Source organism: Rhinolophus ferrumequinum, unplaced genomic scaffold (genome assembly GCF_004115265.2).
Source record: "Rhinolophus ferrumequinum isolate MPI-CBG mRhiFer1 unplaced genomic scaffold, mRhiFer1_v1.p scaffold_56_arrow_ctg1, whole genome shotgun sequence".
NCBI lineage: Eukaryota > Metazoa > Chordata > Mammalia > Chiroptera > Rhinolophidae > Rhinolophus > Rhinolophus ferrumequinum.
The window spans coordinates 43918-66130 of NW_022680421.1; the positions used below are offsets into that span (position 1 = coordinate 43918).

Consider the following 22213-nt stretch of genomic DNA (forward strand, 5'->3'; position numbering starts at 1 on the left):
AGACAGTACTGGGTGGATCCCCCGTGACTGGCCCAGGTCCCCTCACCAGCCAGGGACTGGGGAGCCCCTTACCTGTCGCCACTGCCACCAAGAAGAGGACTGTCCATCTCCAGTCCATGGTGAGGGCTGTGCTGTCAGGACGTCTGTAGGGGAGCGTGTGGCTGTGGGGCGATGCTCTCAGGGCCCAGACATGTCCGTATTTAACCCCGCCCACCTCAGCTCATTTGCATATTCATGAGCAGGGGGTTTCATAGCTGAACACTTGGCCCACCTGAGAGAAGATCGAGGACGCAGGGACCGTGATCAGTGGGCGTCTGAGGGTCCATGTCCTAATCCTTGTTATAAGATGTGTGTCCCCTGCCAGGTCCCTGAATGTGTGCAGACAGAGCTCCTCACACTGAGCAATAAGCCCCCCCAGGACGTGATTCTCACTAAGAACCCCCTTTTGAATGACACGGAGACCACCTGAGCCTGTTCTGGGCTTTGATCTGAATGTCTCAATCCGGGGGTCAGTCTGTGTCCCCAATTTTTAAAATTTCAAGTTAGTAAAGCGATCCTTGCCATTCACATTTTTGTTGTAAGACGTCTTGTACTCATGGAAACCCCAATTTAAATTTGATTTTATTACCCCTCGTGTTTCGTAAATTCTCCCAATACAGTAGGATATTTACTGACACTTCAGCAGTCTTTGCCCAAATCTTGTTTTAGATGTTTTTATAAAGAGGAAGGAAGCCCCAGGCCCTCAGAGGAGCCCCCTTCCTTTCCCCTCAACACCTGCTCCTGGGGCTGCAGCCCCTGCTGGTGGGTCCTGAGCGCCCCCTGCTGCCCAGTCTGCACCCTGCAGGGGAGGGTCCGCTCTGGGCTCACAGGGCATGACCTCTAGCGTCTCTAGTCCAGTGTTAAGTGTCTGTCCTGACCTCACAATGCTCCCTCGGGGACGCCATAAGCTTTGAGATCATCTCTGGAAATAGTGAATGGCCTCACTAAACCCCAATGAAACTGCAGGGAGACCTTGAACAAAGGTTCTATAAAACCCCCCAGGGAGACCTTTCCCTGAGGCCAGCAGATCACTGACACAGTCCTGAGTCCAGAAACTAAGGGGCTTTGGGGGCCTCTTACGTCCTTTAAATTCCTCTGGCTGAAGGTGACATCTGAGAATCCCACATCATCGCACAGCCCACTCTACCTCTGCTCGTGAATAAATTAGACACACATAGAGAGTGGACAATTTTAGCAGTAATGAACCCCTAATTATCCTTTCCCCCTGTGCCTAGTCCATGGGCCGTCCCCCACTCTGATCCTAGGCCTGGGTGTTTGACTTCTCTTGTCAATAGAACCCCAGGAAACGTGACACATGCACAGACTCGGGAAGAACCTACACCGTGGCTCTGATTTTTCTCACAGCCCATGGGCCCTGTGCAGAGGACCCATGAGATGGACCGACCTTGTCCCTCAGATTGTCAGATACGAGGCCCAAGCACACTATTGCCCCCTCACCGCACCTGCAGTGGGCGTCCCTTGGAGAACCCATGTCTGCGGGAGGGGAGGGACCTGAGAAGTTAGGGGAGGAGGAGGCAGCACCTTTGTCAGCTGACTCAGGTGAGGCTGCTCGTGCGTGTGTGACGTTCTGTATCCTTAGGATTAAACAGCTGTGAGGTGGTCCCCTGGGTCTGGCTGTGACCTCCTCAAGGGCTCTCCCGTGGTCAGCTCACTTCCCTGTGACCCCTCCCTTCCCGCCTGCAGCACCCACAGTCTCTTCCTGACTCTGTTACTGTGGGGAGAGAGCCCCAAAAAGCAGTTTCCAGGCTCTCAGCCTCACATAGGAAGGTGCTGGCTCAGGTAGTAAATGGCCATTGACTGTGCTCAAATGGCCATCAGCTGTGGCTAGTTGGCCGTCAGCTGTACCAGTGAGCCATTGGCCACTAATATAACTGCTATGGCTACGCTAGCAGAAAATGGGGGCTGGCAATTAGATGGTGGCTGAACCTGCAAGCGGCGCAGTGAGGGGTGAGAATTGTGTGGCTCCTGGTTCCTGTGTCTCCAACCCAGCCGCCAGCGAGAGTATAGTGGTATGACTCCCCTACCTATGGCTCCGTGGGTGTTCCTGTTTGGCCTCACCATGTCCTGTGTTCTTATGTGGGGAGTGGGACCAGAGACCCTGCAGGCCGTCCTCCACGACACATGGCACAGCAAGCAGGGTCTCCTGCATGAGAGTTACCCTGGTAACTGTGTCCCCTCCCTAGGTCTGTGATAGGTAAGAATTCCCACCCACCACTCAGAATAGGGTTCTGGAAAAGTCGTTCCCCTGGAGGGTCTGCCTGAGGGAAGTTCTGGATGGATTTCTCAGTGTTCGTCCTCCCCTCCCCCTGTCAGGGACATGAGGGGACCCACATGCATCCTCCCTGGAGAACCTGGATGTGTCTGGAGGGAAAGCCCCCAGAAGTGTGGGGTGTGGCCCCAGGACCCCTCCCCCACAGGAGCCCACCCGTGTGCTCCATCCACTCAGAATACTCACCTGAAAGTGCTCCTACCAGCTGAGCCTCCAGCACCTTCTGCCCCAGGTGACCAGAATCACCTGCACTCTGGATGTGTCTGTGTTTCCAGTTATCACAGTGCAGTCTGTTCTTGCAATTTTAGTTCTGTGCTGGGTTCAGGAGACATGACTTATCTTCATTTCTCCTGGTTCTCTTCTAAGAAAGGGAGTGATGATTTCAAAGATCTTTAACATTGGTGCAGAAAGCAGATGGACCTTCACAGGTCATCTTTGACCCGTTAGTAGAGGTGGGAGTCTCTCCTCACTAAGTGTAAGAGGCACCTGGACAGACAGAACTGAACATGGCGTCACTGAAAGTCTTAGCGATTTCAAGTCCCTCCCAGGAAGCTGGAACACGGAAAGTACAACAGGCCAGGTTCCTGTTAAGCCTCAGGTGATGTCACGCTTGGAAGGGCATCCGTGTCCCTGGCTGGACCCAGGAGGTGCCCCTGCAGCCTCACACCAGGGACAGGAGCTCCGACTGGTTAATCACAAGCCAAGCGGTGAGAACGCTGTTTCCCAGGTGGGTGCAGAGCAGGGTGGGGAGATGGAGGTGCCCTTGGCTTCCAGGATGCACTGGACACGGGGCCCCAAATCCCATCTGAGAGGCTCTGATCTAAGTGTGAGGACTTCTCATTAGCTCTGCCTTCTGAAACCTGTGGGTGTCTCAGGATGATCAGGAATGTGACTTATTTCCTTCTGGTCATGAATCCTGCTTCACAGGTATTTATAACTGGGGAGCTTGTGGTGGAGTGAATTCTCTCCCCCACCATTCACATATTGAAGCCCTAAGACCCAGTGGCCTGTACTGGGAGAAGGGCTTGTAGGAAGTACTGATGGTTAAGTGAGGTCATAAGGTTTGGGGCCTCATCTGCTAGAATTGGTGGCCTTACAAGAGGGAGAGAAAGTGAAATGTCTGTCTCAGTCTCCACCACATGAGATTACAGTGAGCAGTCAGCTGTCTGGCCATTAGGACGAGTTCCCACTGGTAATCGATTCATCTGGCAACTAGACCTTGGACTTCCTAGCCCCCGAATGTGAGAATATAAGTGTCTGTAGTTTCAGCCACCCAGTCATTGGTTTTGTGATGGAAGTTTGAGCAGACGGGATGGAGTTTTGGTCCTGAGAGTGGGGTGCTGCTGAACAAATACTTAAGATGGTGTTAGTGACTTTGGAAGTGGGTGATGAGTAGAAGGTAGAAGATTTTTCAAGTGCACACGTGAAAATTCCAAGATTGCTGTGAAGGGATGTGAAAGGTCACTGTGCTGAGAGCTCAGAAAGAAGACCGGAGAGCTGTCGAGAAGGCTCCATATTCAAAGACGATACATAGATCATCGTGAACACAGTGGTGGTTGAAACGTGGACCTAAGAAGCCACTCTGCTGAGGCTCAGAAGGAAATGAGGAGCACGTTATGGGTCCCTGAGGAACGGTGATCCCTGTTATAAAGTGTCGAAGAGCTTGGCTGAACTGGTTTCCTGTGTCATTTGGAAGGTAGACCTTGTGAGCAATGGACCTGCATGTTCAGCTGAGGAGATTTCTAAGCCAAGTGTAGGAGGTGCTTGGCTCCTGGCTGCTTCTCCTAAAATGTGAGGGAGGCAGATGACTCCATGATGGCAGTAATAATCAAATGCTGATCAGAATTTGGAGATTAGAAACACTGTCAGCCTATGCATATAACCAAAATCCAGAAAGCTTATTGTGAAGAGGGCATGAGAGGTGTTGCTGAAAAACAATCTGATTGAAAAAAAAACCAAAGGCGTGTCCATTGGATTTCATCAGCTGTCTCAACATGAACCGGGAGTAGAGATGGGGTTATACCAGCAGACACACTGTCACTTAATAATAATCGGGGATGAGAAGGGGGACAGAATGAAAAAAGCTTTATTTGGATTTTATACAACAGGATCATAACTCAAATTGGCTGTGAAAATGCAATATCATTGAAGAAAAGGAAAGAATGACCTTGAATGAAATTTAGAGGTTATCAGGGCTGACTCCTTGGTTTCAAAAACCAACCATCTCCTCTGTTTCAACAGGTAACACAAACAACAACCAAAGCCTTTAGCTGGGACCTCCGTCCTGTCAGAGCTTGGGATGTGTGACCCCTGCCAGCACAGCCGTGGTGAGACAGTTCTGGTGGGTCCAGAAAGTGAGGCAGCACCTTAGTGGGGTTGGGAGGTGGGACCACCACCCCATTGGGTGCAGAATAAGGGGCATCCGGGCAAGGAGGACTCTTCTCCAAACTTCATGCCCCATGGGATTTTCCTGTCAGGTTTTGGACTATGTTGGGGCCATCACTCCGTCCTTCTTTCCTAATTACCCTTTCAGAATGGGAACGTCTCCCCTCTGCCTGACCCACCATCACATTTTGGAAGCATGTAACTTGTCTAGATTCCTAGGTTCAGAGCTCAAGCGGAATTTTGCCTCAGGGTGAATCACAGCTCAAGGTCCCCAGGATCTGATGAGACTATATTTAGGTCACGCTTTAAACCTTAGGGTTTAGAGTCGATGCTAAAATATGTCATAACATGGGTCTGTTTGTGTACAGTCATGTCGTTGCCTGTGAGGAGGGGACCCTAGGTGGGATGTTGTGGATTGAACCGGGTGCCTCCCAAATCGTATGTTGGTGTCCCAGTGCTGAATGGTGGTGTGTGAAATAGGGTTTGAGGAGACGAGTAAGGTTACCTGAAGTCAGAATGTGCTGGTCCAACCCCAATAGGATAGGAGTGTTGTACAAGAAGACAGATCTCTTCCATTGCCACCATTTAAGGCACGTAAGGACTCAGTAAGAGCGTGGTCAACAGCGAGCCAGGTCAGACCTTTCGCCAGGACCTGAATCAGCCGGCATCTTGATGTTGAACTTTCCAGCCTCCACAGCAGTGAAAATCAGTAACTTGTTTAAGCCACATGGCCTGTGAGCTTTTTTTCTGGCAGTCCAAGCTGAGTTAGAGAACTTGACATTTTTAATTTATGGAAATATTTGCAAATTTCACAGAAAAAGAATATACATGAAAGTGATAGATAAATAAGAAGTAAAAGTATAGTTTAAACAGAGGTATTGAATAACATGAGGAATTCTCTTTGGAAAAAGGAAATGAAACATTTTGAATCTGCATTTTCCATTTTATAAGAATATATTTTCTACTAACACATACACTAAGAACTGTGTGTGCTCGTATGTGTGAGTGTGTGTATATTTGAGTGTGTGTGACAATAATAGCATTCCAGAAAATACTCATCTATTAAGTGTCTCTCAGGAAGCCCAGGGACCTGGTCCTCGATGACCACAGAAGTTGGAGAAGATCCAGTGAAGCCCCAGCTGCTTCACCCACAGACGCTCAGGCTCTCCTCTCCTCATTCTCTTTCCTCCTGAGGACACTGGACTCAACATAGGGTTCAGGACGAAGCCTGGGGACCTGCATTCCTGAAAACTGCCGGGTGAAAACTGCCAGGGAAAGAAGGATGTATGTGTTCTCAGGTTCTTTGGGAAAACAATATGGGAGTTCTAATGTCCAATTCAGATTAATTTGTTATACCGAGTTCACCCTACCTAATGTTAAACAAGTAAACGTGGAGTTTTCTATTTTATTATTATTATTTTACCTGAGGATTCCTAAGACAACCAAGACAGGGCCGTACATTCTGAGACTTTCCTGTAGTGTCAGCTGTATGCGACTCCTGCCCACAATACAGACCAAATATAAGAGATGCAGCAAAAATCATGTATGCCATGTGTAAATGTGTGTTGTGTTTGAAGTGTTAATACACCATGTCATTGTTTCGATTAGACGCACTGGAGTGACTAGCAGTAGATATTTTTAAATAGAACTGAGTCTACCTGGTGACAGGACACTCCCTCCCCTGTCCCCTTCCTCCCTGTACCACCTGCCCTCAGGTTCCTTCCTCAGCTCAACTGTCACAAGTGTCCCAGGTCACAAGTGTCCCAGGTGGTCCAAGCACAGCCATGGACCCTGAGCGCCCCCTGGTGTCCCGAGAGCCCCTGCAGCCCAGCCCCCCTGTCCCCTATAGGGAGGTTTGTGTCTGGGCTCACACTGACTTCCCCTCACTGTGTCCCTCGCACAGTAATACACGGGAGTGTCCTCGGTCGTCACAGATTTCAGCTGCAGGGAGAACTGGTTCTTGGATGTGTCTCTGGTGACGGAGGTGCGGCTCTTGAGGGCCGAATTATATGCTATGCTCCCATCGTCACATATGACCCCGATCCACTGCAGTCCCTTCCCCGGGGGCTGCCGGATCCAGCTCCAGCAGTAACCACTGGTTGTGATGGAAAATCCAGAGACAGCGCAGGTGAGGGACAGGGTCTGTGAGGGCTTCACCAGTCCTGGGCCCGACTCCTGCAGCTGCACCTGGGACAGGACACCTGGGGACAAGGAGAATCAGTCTGTCACTCACGTGCAGTCACATCCATCCCACAGACCCGAGTCTGACACCTGGGACCCTCACCTTGGGGGGCTGTCACCAGACACAGGAGAAGACCCAGCAGTGCCATCTTCTTCTAGACCACAGCTCTGCCTTCCCCAGAGACCTCAGCCCTGTGTGAGGAGAGAGCTGGGCGCTCACAGCCCAAGGAGGGTTTTACACTGGAGCCTGAGGAGAAATTTGCATGTGGGGCAGCCTGTTCCTATAAGTGGGGAGGGACTGAGTCAGGCTCCCCTGGTCCTCATGGGCCCAGTAGGGTCTCTCTCTTGAATTCCTACAGCCTCTGAGTCTGGTATGAAAGAGCACTTGGTCTATAAGATACAATGAAAAAGGTCAAAGACAAGCCCAACTTTTCTGTGTATAAAACTAAATACTGGACTAGTTGAGTAGATCATCAGTTTTTAAAACTTAAGGATATTTCCAATAATTACTAAAGTGATTAGCATTCTGCGCAGACACATGCTGACAGTGAACAGACTAAATATACTTAGTAACAAAGTATTTGTAGTCATAATTGAGATATAATAATACTTTAGTCAACCTTGGTGTAAACAGAATCCCAAAATTAAAGCCAGTCCTTCCCAATGTCCTGCTTCTTATTGCTTTTCTAAGGGCTGTACTCTCTGTGTCACATCAGGAAACCCTTGTCTTATCCAGGGTCCCACGCATTCTGCTCCATTGACGTGTGTCTCTCCCTCCACCAATGACACACAGTCTTGATTATTGCAGCAACTTCACAAGTCTCTTCCCACTTTCAGAAACTCTTCAGTAGTAACTAAAACAACAGAACACTGGGCAGGGTTGGATTCCGGAGCATCCTGAGAAGGGCTGCAGGCAGATCTTTGTCTCCATGTCAATCATCTGTAGGTCCCGGGAAGCCCACATCCTGGTCTGAGGACTGGGGGCCCCCCATCCCTTTCTGATGGACGTCAGGGACAGGCGGTGTCGGCTGTGGGGTCACTGATGACTCAGGGACATGTGCTCATGCCCTGCAGCCTCCTCGTTCCCCACTGTCTATTCTGATGCCCAGGGCTGGGCTGTGCTGACCGCTGGCCCTTTGTGACATAGGTTAGAGGTCAATGAAGCCGTCCCAGGACAGGGCTGAGCCTGTTCTCTCTCTTCTCTGCTCAGGGAGGTTGCCAGAGTCTGGGCTCAGCTCCAGAGGCTTTTGGACAGCTGCTCAGACCACACAACACCCTGACCTCAAACAGACTCCTACCTTTGCCCACAGTTTAGGACAGGAGGTGTTGCCTCTTTCCAAATGAGGCCACAGAGAGCAGAACAGAGACACACACAGGAAACCCACGTGACATCGAGGTTTCCAATCGATTGCTGTGCCCAAACGAGATGTTCAATTGTGAAGACAAGCAGTTATGGGGCGTCTCTAAGACCCCCCTCAATACTAGACCTTCCTGCTTTCGTACCAATTGTCTGCATTCTTCCATGAGATGTCAGTCAGGCACGGCCACCAGAGGACACACAGGAGGGGATCAGGGGACAACAGAGTTTATCACACTCACAGGTCCTACAAACAGGAAGCTCGGGGCCACGTGAGACCACATGGAAGGACCAGGGTGGTCAGCAGGCAGGAGACAGGGAGCGAGGGGCAGCTGAGGACCTGGTCTCACTGGCCTTTCCCTGGGAAAGGAGGGGCAGGCAGGTGATCAGCGTTGGATGGACCAGGTTGAGTAATGTCAGTGGGCTCAGACATGAGGGGCGTGTCCCTGTGCCGGGCACGTGGGCCTGGGATGATGAAGGCAGAGAAGTGTGTCCTGGTGTGCGGGCCAGAGAGAGGCGGTGCTCTGGGTGGATGAGTTTGTGTGTGAAAGGCCTGCTCCAGCCTGGGCTGTGCTACCTCTGAGGACTGGGTGTCCACGAGGGGCTGTGTCTCCCCAGCAGGAAAGGTCTGTAAAGACGTGGAAACATGGTAAGTAGATAAGGTGATAAAGTGCATGAACACACACGATGCAGGAGGTGCCTTTCTGCATTCCCAGCAGCTGCTCCTTGCGCTGTTCTGTCCCCATTTTATGCAGGAAAACCATGGGTCCTCTATCCTCTACCGTGAACCACGGAGACAGGCCTGGGAAACAGAGTCGTACCCCCAGGAATCTCCTATTCAGACCCCTGAGCACCCCAGGTTCCAGCACCCAAATTCCTCTCCAGACTCGGGGTTCAGCTCCCCTCTGCTCGTCAGCTCGGGCTCAGGCTTCATGTGGGCGTGTGGGTGGGTCTGTAGGCTGTACACTGTGTGCTGGGCGGGGGCTCCGATACACTCGGGGTCTAGTGTGTGAGCTCTCTACCCTCTCCCATGATTCCTTTCTATTTGATAAAGTAGATGAGCCCTTATTTATCCAGGACACAATGGGGTGGATGACAGAAGGCTAGCTTCTATAAAACCAGATCTAACAGGTGGAACGGTCTATATGACACAGTGAATTAATCCTGTTCTCCTTGGATTAGGGATGGCGGGCCGTCCCCATGAGAGTGGATGCAGAAACTTTGGTCAGAGTAACAAGTAGGCCACTTCTGTTGGAAGCTGAAGTGCTCCTTAGTCTCTCCAACCAGGAAACTCAGACAGAAATGCAAACATATGGGGTTCCCTACATGGGAAATCTCAGCACTTCTGATCACACCCACGTGCATCGACCCCTCTGAATGGATGTCTTCCTGAGTATGGTGAGTCCTTACAGCAAAGACCTTTACGTGGGTCTAAAGCCAAAGTCACCAGCAGACCACTTGTGCCATGTCAGGGCCCCGTGCAAATCAGTGTGAGGGGCCCTTGTCAAAGGTTAAGAATTCAGTGACACTGAGAGCACAGCATACACTCTCAGTGATGCCCAAATCCTGTTTCTCACTTCTCTTCAGTTGAATGGCTTTAAAATGACTCCCACATCTTTAGCCTCGTTCTGCAACAGGAAGTGTCTCCTCTTCTTAGTGATACCAAGTTGGGCTTATGCCACCAGGTGACCTGGTGCAGGATCGTGGAAGTGACCTGTCCCCCGGTGGTCACGCTGAACCACACGGGCTGCAGGAGGCAGGCACGTTGTCAGGATTCCTTTCCTTCTATCAAAGACTTTGGGATGAAAGACTGACATTTAAGTTCAGTGTCTTCTCTGGAAAGAGAATAGGACATGAAGACCCAGGGTGAGAACACCTTTCATCACTTACAACTCTTTTAATTGCAGAAATGTGTTGTATCTGCTTGACTCAAAAGTGCAATTGTTTGGTGATTACTTCTATATGGTTACAACCAAATGGATACTTTTAGAAAAAGTGAGTAAATATTGAGACAAGTCAGAAAACAATATTTTATATATTTTCACTGAGAGCAATACTCAATTATTTTCCATTCTTTATCCAGCTTCTTAAGTACACTCAGCTCATATGTCTCTGCTGTATTTTAAAATTTCTCCTAAAGAAACTTCCAGTTGTGGGTTCTGTCTGTCCTACGTCATGTCTTTCCCATAACTTAGCTCATAAGTGTCTGACTATACATATGGGCTGGTCACTGAGACGTAACAAGAGACCAGCACACCCAATACACGTATGTTCCCTGACCTGTCTCAACATTGCGACTCATGAAGTGTCCACCACCGTGGTCTGTACAGGGGGCTCTGTAAGAATGTCCTGTGTCATAAAGCTTCTGAATTGTTAGTGGTGCCTCGTGGTCAGCAGCCAGCTGTTCCCCCACCTGACACAGGCCTGTCCCGCAATAGTGCCTGTGTCACCACGAGTCACATGTTTCCATGACATGTGGGCTCAGCAGGGCCACCTGAAAACCCTAGTGAGTGTAACCCGCCCTGGGTGTCCACAAAGGACAGACATGTTAGATGAATTAGATGACATGGGGACACGTGAATGCCCATGTATTTACTGGACCTCCCTGCTGTGAAGGGCACTGTGGGGAGAGCTGGGAGTGTGAGCAGAGCTCCAGCCCATGGTGCTCAGGGTCTGGGACAGAGTGAGTGAGAATTAGGACAGTAGGTGACAGAAGGTGATGTTGGGGTGGGTTTCAACTTCCACCTGAAATATGAAGAGCAATTGGTTAATGTTGAAATGTAGGGAGGACAGAGGTTCCTGGGCAAACAGCCCTGGAGGCTGCTCCCCTGTGGGCCAGGTGTGTCTGTGGGAAGGACGTGCAGTGTGGGGACGCTGTGATCATGTGGGGGACACAGAGCCTGAGCTCAGCACACAGGAGCCTGGGCTGTGCTGGAGTCTCTCTGTGGGGGAGATGTTTCCCAACCACAGGGGAGACGAGAGCCCTCGGGATGGTCTTCATCGAGAACTAAAACCAGGACACAGAGAAACTTGATGGAGGAAAGGTCCCCAGTGACTGGTGATAGTCGTTGTAAACAATGTTACCTCCTTGTAACATCTGCTGAGAATAGCAGATGTTAGACTATTAAAGATGATTCACGACTTGTCCCTGGGGGCAGCTGAGAAATTTCAGAGGAAATCTCTGTTCTCAACAGGAAGCCCCTTCCCCACCCAGGTCCCACCTGCTCCTGGGGCTGGTCCCTGTGCTGGGTGTGTCCTGAGCGCCCCCTGGTGTCCTGAGCGCCCCCTGCAGCCCAGCCCCCCTGTCCCCTGCAGGGAGGTTTGTGTCTGGGCTCACACTGACTTCCCCTCACTGTGTCCCTCGCACAGTAATACACGGCCATGTCGTCAGCTCTCAGGCTGGTATTTGCAGATACAGCGTGTTCTTGGCGTTGTCTCTGCAGATGGTGAATCGGCCCTTCACGGAGTCGGCGTAGTATGTGCTACCACCACTACCACTAATGTATGAGACCCACTCCAGGCCCTTCCCTGGAGCCTGGCGGACCCAGCTCATCCAGTAGCTACTGAAGGTGAATCCAGAGGCTGCACAGGAGAGGCGCAGAGACCCCCCAGGCTGCACCAAGCCTCCCCCAGACTCCACCAGCTGCACCTCACACTGGACACCTGCAAACACAGAGATATCCTGGTCAGAAACTGTCACACAGCCACTGTTTCTCTCACTCATATTCTCTCACATACTCAGAGTCTCCTGTTCTCCATAAATTACCTCTTAAAACAGCCACAAGGAAAACCCAGCTAAGCCCAAACTCCATGGTGTGTCGTCTGTGCTCAGTCCTGACCACGGAATGGGGACACCTGGGGATCCCGGGGCTGGGGCTCCTGTCCCACAGCTGCAGGGTCAGGGCTGGGCTGGTTTTCAACAGCACAGGGGCCCCTATTTGCATGTCCTCCTTCCATATAGGGAGCTCCGGGCTTGGACACCTAGACAAGGGCGGGGCCTCATGCAGGCGTGAGTGTCCTGGTTAGTTGGTGGCCACGTGACAGTTCAGGAAAACATGATTTCTTACACGGGATGGTGCTGGAGTGAGTGCTCAGCACCCATGACCTCATTTCATTTGTATGTGAGCACACAGAGCAAGTGACCGAGGTATCAATCCCACCTGCATGTTGCAGAGGTAAAGCTACACATGGCAGCCTGAGCAGCCATGTGATGTGTCCAAGGGCACATATCAGCTGAGAGGGAGCCCCAGTACCTTCCCCATGGACCCCACTGCTCCCTCATCCCACTCCAGGGCAGGGATGGATGTGCCAGTTGAGGTTCCAGAACCTCTTTCCTGTAATGAGAACATGTGCGATTTTCTGCATTGTAGTATTTACCTAAGAATGTAGAGAATCAGGGTTCATGAAACTGTATTTTCATGAGTGTTACATTTTGCATGTTATTGTCTGTCTGTAGGACTTTCCTTACCAATTGTCCCTATGTTTACTTGTAATAGCTTTAATGATGCATATTTCACCACAGTAAATGGCACAGATCAGAAGGATGCAGGTCTTACCTGAATCTATAGGCATTTTATTGGACCTGGAAGCAAGGAGCACGAGTAGGAACAGCCCCACCCTTTGTCCTCTCGCTGGGTCATTCTCAGTGTCCCACCTGAGGGACTTGTGGTGATGCCCAGCTCAGGTGGGCGTCTCGTGCAGGAGACTAGCAGGCAGGGAAAGAGCCACCATGGCAGGGACAAGGGACCCTATCTGTAGTGTGGGGCTGTGACTTCACAGTGGGGAAGGAAGACGTTTAACTCTTAGTGAACCCACAAGGGTATATTTGGAACTGCTCAGTTTTGATGACATGTGGACAACTGTCAATATCAATATATAATTGAGTGAATGATACTAAATCTACTGGTGTGTGGACATAGCAGGGGGAAGATGTAAGTGTATGTTCTCAGCCACATTGTATCTAGTGAAATGTCCACATGCATGTTCCTCGAAGCAGAAAACTAAAATAACCCCTAATTCTCCTCGGACACCTACTGACTGAGAGTCCACCAGAATCCCCAGTCTGTCTATATTATAAGTTAGATCCCTGATTGTATTTCAAAGTCAATGTCAATTCTGACAACGGCCTGGTGTGTCCTCACCAGCCTGCAGCATCCCCACACCACGTCACTGCCCTGTGCAAACAGCCCACTGGGTCTCCACCAGGAGACTGAGGAGGAGGACACCTGCCCTCACCTGCCATCACCGTCAGTCCCAGACCTCAGGGTTTGCCTTCCTGAGCTGCACGTGCTGAGCTATACCGGCAGCTGGACAGCAGTGAGGGGTGGGTGTGCTCTTCTTCCTGGGAGATGGTCCTGGGGTCTGGGGACACATGTGCCCCTGGGAAAGGGGCCCCGGGCTGCACATCCTGTAAGAGTGCACTCGGTGTGCACGTGATGGTGGTGCCCTCACCCCTGGGCACCTCTGGCTTCCTGACCTTCAAGGAGACCAAGAAGACGCAAGTGATGAGAGGATGCTTTTCTATCCCTGGGACTTGGAGATCCTGAGAAGTTAGAGAGAGAGTCATGGAGCTGATGGAGAGGCTGAGGGTTCTCAGTGACCACAAGGGCCATTTCCACAGAGTCTCTGCCTGGACAGTCAGGAAAGAGCGTCAACAAGTTAATACAACAGAATAATTGGTGACGTCAGTTAGGAACACCCGCCATCAGGAGGAATGCTGTTATTGAAGGTTGGTTATTTATCTATGACACAGAAGTCACTGCCGTCCCAAACTCATGGCTATTACATGATTATAGGAGAGGAAGACGTCGCAGTGCCTGGTCCTTGGGAACTGTGCTCATTACCGTGGTGACCGTGTATTCTAAGTAGGAGAGTACAGTGCGGGGGACACAGTCAGCAGCATTGGGAAGACTGTACAGTGTCAGATGGGGACTCCTTTATAAATTATATAAATGTCTAACCACTACGCTGCACACATGACACTAATATAGAACAGTATTGACGTCAGGTATAATTTGAAATTCAGTCACGTGGATGTGTAGTGCAGCATGTGGAATATAGTCAATAATGTTCTAGTACCAAAAAAGGGGGGGGAGACACTTCTGTGTTTCCAGAACGTTTAGAAAACACTTTCCGCTGCGTGAACGTCAGGAGGAGGTTTGAGGAGCCTGGAGACCAAACCCTGACAGGAGAGCAGCCCTCAGCCCACTCCTCCCGGGACGTGAATTGAGTGCGTCCCGAGCGCCCCCTGGTGGTGCGCGAGCGCCTTTGTCCCAAAGCCCCGCGGACAGACTGTGTCCCTTCCCCTTTATCCAGCATCAGTGTGGGACCCTTGGAGCACAAGTGCTCTACACCCTCGTGTGCACAGGATTTATCATTACCTGACCCCTGCATTTCATCTCTTTGGAATGCAAGCATCTGTCACTCTGATCCTTTGCCTGCCCTGCTGTTGTATTTTAAGAGACAACTTGTCTTCTAGTGTCACTGACAGAGAGGATTTTACCCCAGGATCCATCCACCCAAATTGTGACCCATACCTGATTCAGAGATTATATTTGCGACTTTGAGATGATGGTACTCATACATTTCAGACTGGATTTCATGCTTTAATGAGTGAGCTTTTGGGGGATGGTGGGAGGTTCTAACTGTGATTGGCCTGTGGGATGCGTGTGAATACATGGAGGGCTGGGGGAGCTCTGAGATGGTCTGAGTCATGCTTGGACCCTGGGAGTGTTTTATGGGAAAAGGGGCTTTGTCATCCTTGGTTTATTTAAGTATCAGGGGAGGAAAAGGTTTCCCTGTGTTTTCTGAGTGACTCCTAATTCAACCACAGTGTTCATAGCAGAGGGAGGCAGAGGGAGATTAGACTCCAGGAGAAGAAAGCAATGTGACTTCTGATGGAAGGTGACCTCCTCCTGGCTGTGACGTTGGAGGAAGAGGACACGGGATCAAGGAATGCACCTCTAGGAGATGGAAAATAAAAATAAACAGTCTTTACCATTCTATTCCATCTGGGCTTCTGTAAAAAGTTCCATATTCTGGGTACATTATAAACAACATACATTTATTCCCACAGCTCTGCAGGTGGCAATCCAACACCCAGGCCCCACATGGTCACCACTGGTGAGGGCCCTCTGCCTGGGTCACATCAGGTGGCTTCCTGCTGTGTCCTCACAGGGTGGGAGGGACAAGTAAGCTGCCTGGGGCTCATTAGAGGGGCTCTGATCCCCTTCCTGAGGGCTGCGCTCTGATGACATAGCCCCTCCCAAATCCCCATCTGCTAAGACAACCCTCCCTGGGGGTTAGGATTTCAACACACATATGGACAGACCACAGCCTCCCCAAGACCCTCCGGGGTGTGTGGTGCTGCCAACACCTTGATACCAACCAGTGAAACTGCCCACGTGCTCCGAGCCCCAGACTGTGAGGGAATCACGTGAGTGGATCTGAGCCCCGAGTGTGTGGTAATTAGATTCACTTGTCCTGGGACAGTAACAGGCTGGACGTGCGTCTCACATCGTCCAGGGTCTCCCCACGCTGCTCCCTGGGGTGTGAGGACCCCCAGGACTCCCCAGGGACAGGGACACCCGCAGGCTGGGGTCTGAGGGGAGGAGCCTCTTCAGGAACTCACCCCTGCAGGAGAGGCTGAGGGGACGGTGAGCTGACGTAGACTGTGCTTGACCTGGCACACCTGTCACCCATGACGTTGTCACCACATGTCATGATGGTCCTCCCAGATGTCATGTGTGTGGTGCTTGCCCACAGGTGGGAAGTAGAAATTCGCGCTTCATTTTATACTCTCTTTTCCCCAACCACAGTTCTGTTTTTCAGAAATAAGGGAAACTGAGAGAACTTCCTAGGAAACTCTAGAGTCCAATTTCATAATCGACCTCCCACCACGTGATCCTACGTGGTGTCTGAATTAACCTCCCTCATTCAGAGAAGAAGGACGTTCCATACCTGTCCTTTTCAGGGAATTTGAGACATGATAGAATCCTTCCAGGAAAGGCTTTCCCTGGTTCTTCCTTGCAGATGTTTGGACCCTGGGAACCTTTCCCTGAATGACTGAGGGGCCCCTGAGAGCCTCACTGCTCGTCTCAGGTCCTGACTCTGTGTGAGGAAGTCAGGAGACTCATCGTCCCTGTCGTCTCCTCAGCCCCACACAGCTGCCCTCTCCTCAGGGTTTCTGACACTCTCAGGATGTGGGTCGTCTCACTGTGTCCCTCGCACAGTAATACACGGCCGTGTCCTCAGGTCTCAGTCTGCTCAGCTCCATGTAGGCTGTGCTGGTGGACGTGTCTGCGGTGATGGTGACTCTGCCCTGGAACTTCTGTGCGTAGTTTGTGCCACCACTGTTAGGGTTGATCAGTCCCATCCATTCAAGCCCTTGTCCTGGTGCCTGTCGCACCCAGTGCATATAGTAGTCAGTGAAGGTGTATCCGGAAGCCTTGCAGGACACCTTCACGGAGGCCCCAGGTTTCCTCACTTCAGCCCCAGGCTGCACCAGCTGGACCTCGGAGTGGACACCTGTGGAGAGGAGACAGGAGTGGATGGAACCCCCGTGACTGGCCCAGATCCCCTCACCAGCCAGGGACTGGGGAGCCCCTTACCTGTCGCCACTGCCACCAGGAAGAGGACTGTCCATCTGCAGTCCATGGTGAGGACTGTGCTGTCAGGACGTCTGTAGGGGAGTGTGTGGCTGTGGGGCGATGGTCTCCGGACACAGACAAGTCCGTATTTAACCCCGCCCACCTCGGCTCATTTGCATATTCATGAGCAGAGGGTTTTAGCGGAACACTTGGCCCACCTGAGAGAAGCTCGATGACACAGGACCATGATCAGTGGGCGTCTGAGGGTCCAAGTCCTAATCCTTGTTATAGGATATGTGTCCCCTGCCAGGTCCCTGTATCTGTGCAGACAGAGCCCCTCCGACCGAGGAACAAACCCCCAGGATGCGATCCTCACTGAGAACCCCCTTTGAATGACACGAAGTCCACCTGAGCCCGTTCTCAGCTTTGATCTAAATGCTTCAATCCTGGGGTCAGTGTGTGTCCCCAAATTTTTAAAATTGTGAGTAAAACCACCGTCATCAGTTAGATTGTTGCTGTGAGACATCTTGAATCATGTAAACACCATTTTAAATTTAATTTTATTGCCCCTTGTGCTTGTTAAGTTCTCCCAATAGATTACGATATTTACAGACACTTCAGGAGTCCTTGCCCAAATCTTGTTTTACATGTTTTTATAAAGAGGAAGGAAGCCCCAGGCCCTCAGAGGAAGCCCCTCCCCCGCTCTCTCCCCACCTGTTCCTGGGGCTGCAGCCCCTGCTGGGTGGGTCCTGAGCGCCCCCTGCAGCCCAGCCTGTGCCCTGCAGGGGAGGGTCCTGTCAGAGCTCACAGGGCATGACCTCTAGCGTCTCTAGTCCAGTGTTACATGTCTGTGCCCTGACTTCACAATGCTCCCTCAGGGACACCATAAGCTTTGACCTCATTTCTAGACAGTGAATTGGCCTGACTAATTCCTGATGACACTGAAGATTGTCCCCAAGTAAGGGGCTTATGAAACCTCCAGGGAGTCCATTCCTGGGGCTGCCAGATGCACTGACAGAGGCCTGAGTCCACAAGCTCAGGGGGCTTTCAGGGCCTCTCATCTCCTTTAAATTCCTCTGTTTGAAGGTGACATTCGACTGTATCTGCAGGTGCAGACTCACGGAGCTGAAAGCCCACTCCACATCTGGTCGTCAGTAGGTCACAGACACACTCACACACACACACACACACACACACACACACACTGAATTTCATGTTAAGGAACTCCAAATTTGCCGTTCGTCTCTGTAGCTAGCACATGAGCAGTGTCCCCGCACTGACAGTTGGCCTGGCTGTATGACCTGTTTTGACAAACATAATTTTCATAATTATTAGTTGCCTGTAAACAATTTCATCATTTGCAATTGATCTATAAAATTTCTTTTCTGATGTCTTAAAGTGGTGACATAGTCACTCATTCACATGTGTTAACACCTTATTTCTTTATTACTTTGTAGACTCTGGTGATTCTTTTTCATGGTATGGTCTTCATAAAATGACAACAATTCTAATTTCATGCTCCAACTTTAACTTGAGACGCATTGAGAGATGCTTTGCTGTATATTTTCTGCCAGATTGCTCGTCAGATGTAATACAGGTGCTTCTGGTGTGAAACTTAGGCATCTCTGTTTCCAGGTTTAAATGTATCACTATCGCAGCCTGTCATGGCCTGCCAGGAACAAAATCAAGTTCCTGGAGCAAGTTTTATGCGTCACACCTCCCGTGTGACACCGCTGACCATCATCTGTGCACGGCCACTGTCAGTCACTCCATGAGGAGAGCACCGTCCATCTGTGCTGTCATTTCGTACATTATTGATTCGTGCATTTTGGACCACTTTTTCTTCTTCATGGCAAGAGAAGCTGGGATACGAAACTCTGGAATTCATTAGGATTTCTTATCAGCTAATGCTATTTCAACATGAAATCCAGCATTTTTTTTTTAATTTATTGCGGTGACAATTGTTATTAAAATTACATAGATTTCAGGTGTACAATTCTGTATTACATCATCTATAAATCCCATTGTGTGCTCACCACCCAGAGGCAGTTCTCCTTCCATCACCATATATTTGATCCCCTTTACCCTCATCTCCCACCCCCCACCCACCTTACCCTCTGAACTAAACTATCGTCTGTGTCTATGAGTTTTTGTTTCTCATTTGTTTGTCTTGTTCTTTTGTTGTTTTTGGTCTATATACCACATATCAGTGAAATCATATGGTTCTCTGCTTTTTCTCTCTTATTTCGCTTAGCATCATACTTTGAAGATCCATCCATGTTGTCACAAATGTTCCTATATCATCTTTTCTTACCGCTGAATAGTATTCCATTGTGTATATATACAACTTCTTTATCCATTCATCTATCGAAGGACATTTTGGTTGTTTCCAGGTCTTGGCCACCGTAAATAAAGCTGCAATGAACATTGGAGCACACGTGTCTTTACATATAAATGATTTCAGGAAATCCACATTTTAATCAAAGATGACCTTGTGTTTGTTTGTATTCTGTCACGTGCAGGGACAGCAGCCCGTGAAACAGCGGCATTCTGTGGGTGACCTTGTGTCTACGTACCTGACCTTGTCAGGTTGAATGTGATGAAACAGAATTGAGCCTCTCACCTGTATGCAGCACTCACAGGGCTGTGGGTCTTCTAAGGAGAGAAGAGATAGGAAGACGGAGCTCTGAGCCTGTGGGTGAGGAGGAACCCCAGAGCCTGGCAGGAAATGCCATGTGCCACATGTTTCTGGGCTGCAGACAAGGGGGCCCAGCTGAGGCCCAGCCTGGGTTCTTGTACAGGAGTCCCCTGGGCTGTGTCTCTGTGCCTCCGTGCACAGAAATACGTGGCTGTGTCTGCAGGGTCCATGCTGGTCATTGTTAGGACCACCTGGTTTCTGGAAGTGTCCTTGGAGATCGAGAGCCGGCTCTTCAGAGATGGGCTGTAATACTTATCATCATTCCACCAAATGTGTGCGAGCCACTCCAGGGCTTTCCCGGGGGGCTGACGGACCCAGCCCACACCCATACCACTAGTGCTCAGTGAGAACCCCGAGAAGGAACAGGTCAGCGTAAGGGTCTGGGTGGGTCTCACCAGCCCAGGACCCGACTCCTGCAGGGTGACCTGGGACAGAACCCCTGTGGAGAAAGCACGAGAAAGGTGAAGCTACTTCTGGACGAGAACTGGAGTCCCTCCATCCCTGAGGCCCTGACCGGAGCACTCACAGGAAGGGACAGTCAGCAGCAGGAGAGTGGAGCAGAGCGTGTCCATGGTGGGGCACAGTCACTGCCCCAGGCCAGGGCTCGGCTTTTCAATCCACGGATGGGGGTGGGGAGATTTGCATGGTGTCACATGGTGCTGACCCCTATGGGTGACTCAGGTCTGTGCAGTAGGGGAGCGAGTCTGTGTTGTAGGAGAAGCGAGCCCTGGGTGTGGGCTCCACGTCTGCTCTCCATGGGGACCCGACTCAGGACTGGGTGTCAGGAGACAAGTCCTCAGAAGTGCCCAGTGTGTGGATGGAGTCTGGGCTGGGACACCCCTCTTCCCACAGACAGTGTCCTCTGCGTGGACGCCCCTCCAGGGACCCTCGCCCTGGGGGTCCTGTCCTACAGGAGGGGGAGTGGAGAACTGGCCGGACGGTGCTCCTCCTGCCTCCAGGGCTGAGGTGTGAGCCTGGGCAGAGCAGGAGGCTGAGCCCGCTATCGTGTCCGAGCTTCCCTGTGGTTAGGAGACGGAGGGTCAGTGGACACATCACTCACACTTACTGTGTGAACAAGTGCAGCTCACGGGCGTGTTCCCACTGCGTGTGCATCCCACAGGGTGGTCCCGACGTGGACCTCGTCAGGGGGCACAGTCACCTCTGTGGGTTCAGTGACCTCACGTCGGCCTCCCCTCTTCTCCCCCGTGACCCCGACATTCTAGGGCATCCAGTGCTCTGTATGCTCCTCCGTGCTGGCCGTTCTGAGCTCCATGATTTTCCATAACTGTGGTCACTCCCTGTCCTGTAATGTTGCTCTGAACCCACAGTTCTGTCGTGATTAAAGACGTGTGGTTCGTGTGGGGTCTATTGCTCCAGGTTTCGGGGCCAAGAGCACGAAACGTGCCTGAGTGACAGTGCTATTAGAATACTGCACAGGCACAGTGCGTTCAGCGTCAGGAAGAGCCTGGAGGAAGCCTGCAAAGGGCTGCAGTGTCAGTCAGGGTCACACCTGATAAGCCCTGGACTTATGTCACTGCCTCTCATAGAATGACCCAGTGACAACGAAGTTCCCTATATCCTTGGGTCAATCCATGTTTCAGAATCCTGGGAAGAGCATATGGGCCTACATTTGGTTACACACTGAATTTATGATGAAGAAGGAATTGCTTCAAATAAATTGCTTTCTTTGAAGTGAGGTAATTGCACATAACAAAGACAGTTTCTCAAATAAAACTGTGTGTTATCAAAAGATGGACTGGTGACAGATACAAATGAAAATATTATTACCCTGCAATTTGGCCCCTCCCACACACACACACACACACACACACGAATGGACTCACACACACAGGGACAGACCCAAGCACAAACTCTTCACTCAGATGTGCATTAAATTACTACTGTGTCCAGTGAATGCAGCAAACTCATATACAATGTAAAGCAAATCCACACACACATTAAACTCTTCTGCTAAGGGAAACTCCATTTAATTAATGGGGTAAAATGTATTCCACATATGACATCATGTCCTGTGTCACAATGCTAATTGTACATCTTCCTTTCCAATTTGGAGCCTTCATTTAATTTTTTGGTGAAATATCTGTGGGTCTGACCTGCACCCCTGTGATGCATGGGAGTAGAGAGTGTGGCATCTTTGTCTTACTCCTCGTCTTCTAGGGAAAGGTTTTATTCTTTCACTGTGGAGCATGAAGTTATGTGTGCACTTCATACAGGGCCTGTATTATATGCAACAGTTCCTTCTATTCCCAGTGTGTTGCAGATTTTTTTTAAATCAGAAGCCATGTTAAATTTTGTCATTTTATTTTCCAGCATTGTTTGGTCACCTGATGGAAAAAAAGCGGTGTCATCAAGAAATGGTGCTGGGATCAGTGGATATCCTCTTGCAAAAGAATATGACTGAACCTTGTCATATAGTATATACAAAAATTAATTCAAAATGGTTGAAGGACCCGAATATAAGACGTAAAAGCATAAAATCCCTAGAGAAAACACAAAGGAAAGCTTCATGACAATGGATTTGGCAATGGTTTATTCAATATGATAGGAAAACACAGGCCTCAAGCACAAAAATAGACAAATCAGGATAGATGAAACTCAAAATTGTATGTGCATTAGAAAGGCACAATGGACATCATGAAAAGGAACTTATTGCA

General features: G+C 50.4%; 2 gene segments (V, D, J or C); both read right to left on the reverse strand.

Annotated features, from left to right (window-relative positions):
* Positions 1 to 22213, reverse strand: part of LOC117020008 (immunoglobulin heavy variable 1-46-like) — a 36378-nt gene that overhangs the window by 6956 nt on the left and 7209 nt on the right.
* On the reverse strand, positions 11598 to 12164 carry LOC117020035 (immunoglobulin heavy variable 3-23-like). The segment is given in 2 exon segments: positions 11598 to 11915; positions 12019 to 12164. Coding segments are annotated over 2 exon segments (315 nt in total).